The sequence below is a fragment of the Crocodylus porosus genome, unplaced genomic scaffold (genome assembly GCF_001723895.1).
Source record: "Crocodylus porosus isolate Cpor-Errol unplaced genomic scaffold, CroPor_comp1, whole genome shotgun sequence".
NCBI lineage: Eukaryota > Metazoa > Chordata > Crocodylia > Crocodylidae > Crocodylus > Crocodylus porosus.
Window position 1 is genome coordinate 163061436 of NW_017728886.1, and position 11602 is coordinate 163073037.

Below are 11602 nucleotides of genomic sequence, written 5' to 3' on the forward strand. Positions count from 1 at the left end.
TTGCCCAAGGTTTGGGTTTTTTTTTTCTGTTCTGTACCTTCAGTGTATGTTTGGCTGTGGATAGAAATTACATACAATCTGGTATAAATGATTGGAAACTGGTTTAAATCTGTAACACAACAGAAGTTCAGTGCATATAAACTGCTTGCAAAAAGGCTGAAACTAATTTAAGATGAACCTGGATGAATATAGTATCAGACTTAACTGATTTAGGTTAAATTGGTTTGTTGAACTTCTATCCCAGATCCCCTCCAGATGCAAGTTAACTCACAGTCCCCAGCATCCCAGGATGCTTTGCACCTCCCCCACAAGCCCTCCTTCACAGGGTGGGCGGGCTAGCCTTGGTCATACTGTCTGCTCCAGGCAAGCAGAGAGGCATGCTCTAGTTGTCCCCCCGCCCGGCTTCTGTCCTGGGCCACTGTAGGCACATGGCTGCATCTCCGGTATCAAAAGTGAATGTCCTTTCACTTTCTTATTGGTTCAATCTACGCATCTTAGGCTAACCTATGAAGACTGAATTGATTCAGCGTTAGGCTTTTTGACTGTCTGTTCTTAGTGTGGGTGTGTGTGTGTGTGTGTGTGTGGTTTGACTGTGGAAAATGCTGTAGCTACCAGAAAACAGTGAAATGATGACATCAGAGATATGCAAGTAAAAGGTAACTAACTGTTCAGAACTGAGTCCTTGGTTTACATTCTTGTACCTTCAGTTAAGGCATGTGAGCTCACATTCATATTTTTAACATGAGAAGTCTTTGAGCCCTAAGTTGGTGTGTCTTTGTATTCTTCTTTAAAAAAAAATGCAAGGTAACTTTCAACTTGCTAGTTTGGGGACGTTTCAAAAACCATTTTTCATATACTTTATTGAAGGGTTTAGGCCAACAATAATTTATTTTGTTGTTATGAGAAGGTGTATAACTGATGTTATGTAACTCCAGTTAATATAGCTAGAGTCTTCTGGAGATGGAAGATACTTGGAAGGAATGATTCACAGTTTATTTCCAGCCTTGATTGATTTATTTGTGATTTGTGAATATTTCAGATGCTCAAGAAAAATCAATTGTTAGAGCAGATAGCATATTTTGGCTCAAATTGCTTTGCAAAACATCTGAAACCTCTTTTATGACAAAACACTAGCTCAACAGTCTAAGTGACAGCCAGCAAAACTAGGGATCATATGAAGAGTAAACATGATATTATCTACTTAAAGTTTGGGTTTTTTTTCAATTTCAGTCCAGTCAATTTTTACTTATTCCTGAAAAAAAGAACTTCCAGTATCAGGGTGATGTAGTAGTTTATGATGCATAACGTTCCAAAATAGTCTTCTGCATTTGGAAAATGCATCTGTTAAATAGAATAAGTGCTGATTATGTACTGGGTTGTTTTTAACATAATTCAGATCTTTTTCTGTAAAAGCTGTTATCAAGGTTATAATTGTTCTTGTCTTTGTCCCCCCCTTCAGTAAAATATTATTAGACAAATTATAGCTGAAATGAGAAATTATTCAGAGCTTACTTTAGTGGGTTAGACTTTATATAGCCTCATGGTGGTTTGAGCAAGAAACCTAGGGGCACCTATACATGAGTGCGGAGGCTGTCCCGATGTGTTGTAGCATGGCAATTACCATGCTCTAGCAACCTCCTGCGTCTATTGTATTTGTGTTCCTGTACTTCAAAATGGTGGCAGGGGTGTTGAACTAAAGCTTGTTGAATGAGCTTTGGGTTCAAGCACACCCACAACCATTTTGAAGCACGGGGACGCTGATAAGCAGGGATCTGGGTTTTCTGTTTCCCACGGAAAAATGGAGTAAAGAGTGGATTTTACCTTTTACTTCCCCCTTGCCCCTGGTGAACATGTAAAAGTTCCCTAATAGACAAAATGCCTTGGATTCTGTTTTTGATGCCACATACAATCATTGAAATGAACTGTGAGAGTTCTTGCAGTTTTGGTTTCCCAGTAGAAAAACCTATCAGGAGAGCACTATACAAACATTGGAGGGGGTGGATAAGTACTGCACAGATAGCTTATGCTTGCACCGGTGTGCAGCCAGGGGGCTTCTGTGAATGCATCCCAGCATGTTCTGCAGGCTCCCCTAACTGTTGAAGAGCAGCAAAGCATACAAGGCAGCACAGATTGGCTGACTGCCATAGGAGACCTGCTGGGCAACTCCCAATCCCAATCTCCCTTTATCTGTTGATGTTTCCTAGGAGTTGGATGGACCTTTTCTGGAATGTAAATGGAGACCTTCAATCCACTGCAGGTTTGAAAAGGGTGGGTAATCTGAACAGATGCCAGCCTTGACTTACTAAAAGTTGAAGGCTGGCACAGTGCCTGCTTTCATAAAGATCTGAAGTCTTCATCAGAGCTGTTCAGGTTCATAACTGAAATAGTCCTATAAAGCAGGGGTGCTCAACCTTTAGCCCACAGGCAAAATCTGGCCTGCGGAGCCATGGCCCATGGAGCTCCCCACAGTTGGGGAAATTTAGCAGCAGATGAGCAGTGGCAGCTAATATTGCTACCCCTCCTGGCTGCCAAACTCCCAAGCTTTGTGCAGTGGGTCAAAACCAGGCTGCATCTCTTTCTCTAGATCAGGGCCAGGCTATGCCCGCTCCCCCTGCAACTGGATCAGGGCTGGGCCACATCCCCTCCCCTTCCCCCCACCTCAAGTTCCACCCCATTGGGCCAACTTCAGTTGGGCCAAGCCCCCTTCCCCAGTGCAGCTGGATCAAGGCTGTTCCACATCTTCTTCACCTGCTAGACAAGATCAGGGCCCAGCCATGCTCCCTTTTCCAGAGTGGCTGGATCAGGGCTGAGCCATGTCCCCTCCCTGCTGCTGGGTCTGGGCCAAGCCCCCTTCTACCACACAGCTGGACTGGGGCTGTTTTGCCCCCTGTCCACCACTGCATGGCTGGATAGGGTCCTGCCATGCGGTCCTCAGGTGCCAGATTAGGACCATCAGTTGGATCCAGTTTGCGGACCACTCTTGTGGCCCACTGCGCAAAAAAGTTGGGCAACACTGGTGTAAAGGGACATTGTCAAGCTGTATTTCAAGCATGTCTGTTGTTCTCTTTTCCCCAAACTTAAGTCATTTTTCTACAGGCCCTGTAGCTCTCCCCACCCCTAAGAGGGGACTGTAGGGCTAAAGCCTATTAGGTGGAGAAGCATTGGTTTAGGAATTGGGAGATGAGAGCTCTGTTGTTGACCTGACTAATAATTTAATGAGTGTCTTTGGGCGAGTCATTTTACCACTCTGCCTCAGTTCCCCCATATGAAAAACAGGGGTGATGACACTTGCCTTTTGGGCTCTATGGGTGACAAGCACTATATACGAGCATTATAAGTGCTATCCTCTGTAATTATTACTTAATAATACTATTTGAATAAAGAATTAATCATCATGTGTCAAATACAGCAAGTACTTGAGCTTCTCTCCCTTCTCTTTCTGTCGCTCCATTTACCCATTTTTCTGCTCCTTCCTTAGTTAAACCTAAATGCCTGTCCCCCCACAACGTGCTTTTGTTTCTAATGCCCCTGTTGAATAGTGATCAGTGTTGTATCTTGTTAAGTTGTGTGTGTTCCTGCCTGCAAAGCTGAATGACTCTAAGCAGAATTATGTTAAATTTACCATATCCCTCCTTCTGCTACAGTTTATTGTTCAAGTGCCGGTCAGGTAGAGGTGGGGAGGGGGAGAATTCTGCTATCATTCCTCCCTTAACATTTAGGATTTAATGGAGTCTTCTTTTCCTTTCTGCCCTGGAAATGCAGTAATGTACTCTTGCTAATGGTGTAGCTGTTAGCCTGTCTCCCTCTCTCTTCAGCTGCTTTCTTTCCTCTTGCACTCTTCTTTCATTTTCAGCATGTGAGAGCAGGCACAGTCTCCAGGGAACAGCAGGAACAGACTGCTCTAGGATGCCAGCTTGGCTCAGAGTGCCAGCACTGGTGAAAACCTTAATCAAAGAACTTTACCACGGATGACTTCTGAGGCTGAGGAACCGCTGGTTTAAATACCCAAGGTCAACATTACTTTGAGAATAGCTCTGCTATAGATTGTTCAATTTAGTGCTTAGTCACGGCACTCTCTAATAGTTCAACAGGATTGTTATAGCTTGGTGGGGGGGATACAGTCTGCTTTCCTCTTCATTTATTTGGGTGAATTGGATTTGCTGGACACACAGGCTGACATTCACTTGGACTTGCAAACAGAGGTGTCCAAGAGATGGATCTTATTATGGTATTCAGGTACCAAAATATGCAGATTGGGACATGTTCACTTTCAAAAACTCAACTTGAGAAGTCAGGCACAACAGATTAGGGACAAAACACAGGTCTGACATGATGTTTGGTAGTAGATTACTATTAACAGTAGACTTAAAGTAGACTTAAAAAAATGTTTTTCTTTTATGAGAGAACCAAAGATGCTGATTGCCAATCAGTATATTGCTTCCTGGAAACACTTTGGCTGCTTCAGGTTAATATGTGGTCTCCATGTCACCTTTTTGGATGAGCAAGGGAATCAAGTCATTAGGGAAACAAGTGTGGTTTCGGGTTTTGTTTTTTTTTACACACAAACCCTCCTACCCCTCTTTTTTCTTCAAAAAAAAAAAAATTTTAAGAGTAGAAGATGCTGGTACAGTAGCTACAAGTAAGTCATTAGTTCAAGAGTATTTATTTTGGAGGTTGCATTATCATTTTGCAATAAACGTTTTGCTATGTATTTACCTATCAGTTTTGTTCATACCACCCTCAGCGCTGAAGTGGGGGAGTAGCTTTCAACCATGCTTTGAGTTGCATGACAAATATCTGTATATGTGGCCTATTCTTCTCATTTTCTCCGTGGGGGGAGGGGGGAATTTTGTGTTATAGTGTTTTGTGGTGTTGGTGTGGTGTTGAGATTGGTAATAGGTGTTGTGCTGCATTCCATATTAGCAAAAGTAAAATCAGCGTTCACTTTGTGCTTGAAATAGAAGGTGTCGAGGTGGTTGGTGGGTCTTTGGTTCCTAGGGAAATTCACCAGCCCATTGGGAACATTCTGCCTCCTGCATGGACAAGCGTTATCTTTGGAGAAGACCCGTTGCGTTATGCCAGAGGAGCAGAGTTATCAACCACTGTCTTTGTTCAAGAGCTTCAGGTGATGTTCTAAGTATCTAATAACCTAGAAGACAAGGATTATGATCTTGAATTTGAATGCATTTAAATCACGGTGCTTTGGGGCAGGGTGCCTGTAGTGTGTGTTGCCTGTAAAGCACCGTTATTTTAGCAATCTCAGGAATTGTTCTGTGTTGTTCTTGCTTGCTCCTGGAAGGACAGTGACTTCTGTTACGAGTCAGCTTTGGAAGCATGATAAGAGATGGGAAATGTTTGCATCTCTTTGGTTCCATATCAGTCTGCCCATGACAAGTGTGTGCCATAGTCATGTTTTCCATTTTGGCTTTGGGCATTGGGTTTCTAATTCTTTTTCCTCCTCCTCCCTCCCAACTTCACTTAATCCCTCACATCAAGGATGGTGCTGACTGCCCCATGAGGTCCTGTTTTTAAGCCTACCCAGTTAAAGATTAAGAAAGTGTAATAAAGTGAATTGGGACGTTTCATTCTGACTTTTTCTAATATTCTGTTTCAGATTTTGACTTGAAGTATTTTTGGCACTGGAGCAAGTTTACAGACTACATGCAGTGTGTTCTGACTTTCACTGGGGTTACAGGATACATCACTTACCTCTCACTTGACTCGTTTCTCTTTGTGGAAACACTGGGCTTCCTTGCTGTGTTCACAGAGGCCATGTTAGGTATCCCACAGCTCTACCGGAACCACCAGAATAGATCAACTGAAGGAATGAGGTAAGCTTTTTATTTTAACTGTGTGTCCATGTGTCCCCACATGCGCACACATGAATGCCAGTATTTCTGGAAGAAATTTCCAGTATGAGGAATGTCTTCCTGAATTTTTACTGCCTGACAGAGCAGCTAGTCTGCTCTTCAGCTGCTGGAAGGTTTCATAGCACTATTGAAGGTCAGTGGAATTGCAGTGATTTATACTAGCTGATGATTTGACCTATGGTCTTAATAAACTCCTCAAATCAGCTCTGGTGGAGGCTGCTTGTAAAATAAACTGTGCTGGGTTCTGCTTTTGAGTTTAAGAGAAAGACAGCAGTTACAGGTCTGTTTGCTGTCCTTGATGTCATCCCAAACTCTGACAAATGGGTGTTCTTGAAAGCAAGATATACCTGGCTTTCCTCACAAAACAATGATTTCTCTGTCACTCTTTCCCTACCTTTCTCTTTCTCTTGCCACCTGGCTGATGCATGTAGCAACCAGCCTGTCATAGTCTAACTGATACCTTTTCTGACTGCAGGACATTTCTTGGGGTTTTGACTTGTTTTTCTAAAGCACATACTGTAACACCATTCTGCTAATCTGCTAATCTAAAGACTGCTGAAGACTGTGGGAGTCTTACTGTTGCCTTCAGCGGGCTCTGGGTCAGGCCACCAGTGCTGGTGGCCTAAGACTTGTTCTGTCTGACTCCTGCAGGTCTGGTGCATTGCACCTTTTTACTGCTTTTGTGGCTGTTGGGGCTGCGTTAATAGGATCCAGCACCTCTTGTTGAGCAATGATACAGATTCACTCATAAATGAACTCTGACATTAAATTCAAATGTGAAGGCCTCCCAAATGTAGCTTATGAACAGAGGTCCTGGTTTTCTCTGATAAAACAGGACACCTTTGCAAATGCTCTGATTTAAAAACCCCAAATCCATGATTAAAATGACGGGCCACCAATGTGTGTGCGTGTGTGTGCGTGTGTGTGTGTGTGTACACACACACACACACACGGCGTATGACTCTGTGCCCCCATGTGTGGCTTCCCACCCAGACCGATGGCGCACAGTCCATATGTGCCATTGGGCTGGGCTGGCCCTCCACACGGGCTTCCTGTGGACATCTCCCTGCTCCCTCAGGGGAACTCTGAGAAACTTTGTCAGCCTGCAGAGAGCTCTTTGCACACATGGAAAATCCATGGGTATCTCCATTTAAAATGAAAAATCCACTTTGTTAAAAGGGAAAATCTGCAGTTTTTTCCATTTTTCCATGGGAAATAGAAAGCCCGGATCCCTGCTTATGAATAGGTTTACTAGAATGGTTGTTGGGATTTCTCTTAATTACTGGTTGTATATTGATATTGTCTTGCATGTACCTTTATTTTATGAAATGCTAACATTAATCTCTTGATTTAGCCAAATTAAGATGTGTTGGTTATTATGTATGGGGTAAGGAGAACTTGATTATCAAAAATAGTAGAGAGGCAGGGACAGTATTTTGAGTGTACACACAAGGCACAGCTCACATATTTGCTACGAATTCATGTCTTGAACAAATGTCTTGTATATAAAAATGAAATTCAAACATAAACATGTAAAACAATAAAAATGTTACCATTACTTAATTTATACTGGTGGCTGGGAGAGAGGGGTTTGTTTTTTTAAAACACTTTTTAGTAAAAAAAACCAAACAAAAAACCTTTGATCTCATGTCCACCATGATGTTAGACTACATTATATTAGACTACATTATGCTACTAGGGTGTTTACTAGATGTCAACATAAGTGTTGTTCCAAAGCTGTTCGCCATTGTTAAATCTTATAAAAGTGACCCTCACATTGCCTGTGTTTACTAAGGCAGCAAATTCCTTTTACCAAACACTGCGATGATTTGTGACCTATTAGCTATCTCCTAATTTCCTCCCCCCCACCACACCCCTTAATATTCAGCTTGTTAGGAAAACTTTTTTTTTGTTTTTGTTTTGCTTTGACCAAATACAAAAATCACTGCCTTTGCCTGCTGGCACTGTTCCCTTTGCTTGCTGGTCTTGGCTTGGAGACATTTCTGCTACTGACCGAAGTGGTTTTTCAGCTTGAGATATTTTTGCGGAAATGTTTTGATGTTTGCTCTCTTGCTCAAGGCATTATTTGATTAGAAGTCCCCCTGGCATTGCATGAGTCAGGAGTTTCCACCTAAAGATTTATGTTTTGCACACATCCGTAGTCTTAAATTCCGTACCTGTAGTTTGCAAGAAAGGAAATGGGTTTGTAATGTCTGACCACACTATTGCTCTGTTTTGACTTTTCTTCCATGTGTAATAGTGTCATAATGGCATATTATGGTAGCCACTTCCAGTTAACTTCATGAGGTTTCTTAATTACATTGGGATTTGACTTCTAGTGGTTTCCTCCCTTCCACAAATCATATATGTGATGCTGGTCAACAACTATAATATGACCTTCTGCCCCAGTTGGCTGAAGATGATATAATGCCTCATCATAACTTACATAGACTCAGGCCAGAATATATTTAGTGGTCTAAGAGTCAAATATATATATATATATATATATGAAGACGATTGTTCTATGTATTTAACTGTGTGCGTAAGTGAAACACACACGCACATTTTCTTTCCCAACCAACTTTTTCCCTTTGAAGCATAAAGTATAGAACTACAGGATTCTTTTTTTTTCAAATGCTGAGGAAAAGACTTGCATTTCTGTTGAAGAAAAAACGTAGTGAAACATATGGAACTCTCTCTCTTTTAGCATATGAATGATCCAGTACCACTAAAACCTATTTACGGGCATGTTCTGTGAATTTTGTGTAGTTTGTTCCTTTCTTTCCCCATTTTTGTTCTATGACTCCTAAGTCCCATGTTCTGCATAAAATTATGGATCAGGCCAGTAACAAATGGAGTACTGCTTCAATAAACTACTATAAGGATATTAAAATGCATGTGAAAGTCATCTCCTAAACTGTAATGCTCTTTGTCTTCAAGAAAGATTTACTGAAGTGTAAACGTGCTTTCTCGGAGTGCAACTGTGAAGTGTGTGTGTGTGTGTGTGTCTGTGTCTGTCTTTACACTGTAGTATACTATTGCTACCCAAAATATCATTGGCATGTTATATTGTATATTTGTTCCCTCAGCAAAAATAACTTGGTTTAAAATTGTCCTGTGAACCTCCTTTCACATGCATTCTCTTAAGGACGTGCCCAAGACTATAGTCCCATAACTATGTAAGCAGTAGTGGTGGCAGTAGACTTCAGTCACACTACTCATGTGAGTTGTTATGAATACGCTTATGCACTTACAGGATCAGGGTCCACTTTGTGTCCCCTGCCACTCTACCTACTTACCCCTTTTTATGTGGGATTAGTGCATGCATGCATGCATAGGAGTGTCTGATGACCAGTACAAAAATCACAGTAAATTAATAAGAATGGTCTCTGGAGGTCCTCAAGGTTTAAGATTAGAAATACAGCCATCAGTGTACATCTTTGTTCATTAGGTGAAAGTAGTGACTCATATGTTTAAACTTAGATTTATTTTAACAAATTATTAATTAAAAACAACAACTAAAGCCACCAGAGTGCTTAAGAGAGGAAAAAATGTTTTAGCTTTAGCTGAACAAAGGGCCCTGAGTTCCTCCCTCTGATACTGCGTGGCTTCTGCAAAAGAAATACAGAAGGGGAAAAAACAATCTGGATTGTTTGTTAAAATGATAACTTGAAGGTGGTTCTTACTTGAGGTAATAACTGTATAGCAATTAATATATTTGGAGCTCTGTGAGCCGAGAGAAATGTTAAAGGAGTGTGTGGTTATTAATGGTGAACACATGCACTGCTGTCACAGTGGTCTGTCAATCATCTCATCTCTACTTCCTTTGGCTAATGTCCTCAAGTCCCTTGACCAAAAATGTGTACAATGTCTAGGGTTATTTGGGTTGACAGAGCGGGGTATGGTTCTGTTCCATTTATTCAGAAGCTGATGCAGCCGTGTTTCTTGTGTAAGTTCTCAGGGCAACAATCTGAGTAGAGTTATTTGCATCAGGACAGTATTTTTATGGAGAAAGATCTTCACAATCACTTGATACCTCCTGGTCTGTTTGGTAATGCTCCTGAGCCAGAGTACAGGGACTTCAGTTTGTATGCGTAGAAAATAAATAGGCTGTCATTATGCAGGTCAAATTCTCCTGCAAATGGCAAACATGTACAGTTATTGGTACATGTATCAATGTTGGCTGAAGATGATATAATACCTCCTCATGACTTATGTAGACTCAGGCCAGAATATATTTAGTGGTCTAAGAGTCAAATAAGGGACTTGAATACTGATTTCTGGGTGTGTCTACATGAGAAGCTAAATGTGCAGTAGACTAATTCTACTGCGCATTAGCACATCATGGCAAAAGCTGTGCTAATGTGCAGTAGAATTAGTCTACTGTACATTAACATCACTAAAAAGGTGTGTGCTGGTGCTACTGAGCAGTAGTGGCAATTACTGCGCATTTAGTTAGTACCTGTTAATACAGGTACTAAACTTAATGCACAGTAACTACGGCACATTAATACACATGTAGACATCCTCTGAAAACAAATCTAAGCTGCTCTGTTAGTGGCTTACTTGCATCTGAATATATTCTGTCTATTGCCCACTTGTCACAAATGAATTAGCCAGCATTCAGAAACATCTCATCCAACTCCATGCCAGTGCTTCTTTTATCTTTATCTTTGTCCCTGTCTTTTTCTTTGTGTGCCATAATACCAAATGTGCCCCAAATAGAGGACTTCTGTGCTGTAGGCTTCAGGTAGCAGAGAGCAAAGGGAGGACCTGGAGAATGGGGGTGGAGAAAAATGTAAAACTGACGGGAAGATGTGTGCAGAATAATAGTAGTTCATGATAGGAATCCAGTAAAGGTGTCTTGGCACAATAATAATTCAAGGTTAGAAATTTCTCATTATTTAATAAATGTTTAGAACAAATGCAGAACTAGAAAACAGAAATTTCAAGGGCTGCGTTTAAATGATTCACCAAATTTATATTTAAAATTAATACTTTGTGGGAACTTGAAGCTCTGTTCAAGTGTTGAAAATCTAGACAGTACAGTTATAATCCTGGTAATTATGGCAATAATCTTGACAAAGGTACTGCAGCTCCTAAAGAGGCACAAGTGAATATCAAAGAAATGATTATTTAATCCCTATTCAGTCCAGGATTCTATCAAGTCACTGTTTTTTTTCTTATTATAAAATAGTATTTTATAGCAATTAATTGTTACCAGGATGAATTAAACTCACGATAAATAATTCTGTTCTAATTTATTATTTTCAATCATCATCTTGAAGAAATAGCAACCAAAACAAAACAACCCTCCCCCAGGCATACAGGGATAATCCTACTATATGCAAAAGTATGACACCTAGAAAGGCAAAAGACTTTCATAACTTTTTAATGTGTTATAATTGTCCATTAAGACCACTTCAGAAACTTCAGAAAGAGTTTCCTCACAGAAAATTTTACTTGCTGTAAACAACATAGTTCCTGCACTCATTTCAGAGCAGAAAATCACATTAGCTGTCTGACGGGGTGGGATATGTCTGTTTCAAATTATGAACCCTGCATTATGCTGTGTGTGTGGAATAGCAATCCTGATTTGTCCCAGGGTAGCCTATTACACTGTATTCTAGACAGCTGCCTGGGAAAGCTGGCTGACTGACCTTTTTTTGACCATCACTGAGCTATCATCTGACAAAGTTGGCTCTGACAAAGCTCATGCCTCTCTCAACCAG

General features: G+C 41.0%; 1 protein-coding gene across 3 annotated transcripts in view; it reads left to right on the top strand.

The window, feature by feature from the left end:
* The window catches only part of PQLC1 (PQ loop repeat containing 1), an 87570-nt gene that overhangs the window by 47146 nt on the left and 28822 nt on the right, over nucleotides 1-11602 (top strand). For all 3 annotated transcript variants that reach the window (XM_019544637.1, XM_019544655.1, XM_019544646.1), the window contains one exon: nucleotides 5615-5831. In XM_019544637.1, the coding sequence (XP_019400182.1) occupies nucleotides 5615-5831 (217 nt within the window). The remainder of the gene's footprint in view (nucleotides 1-5614; nucleotides 5832-11602) is intronic.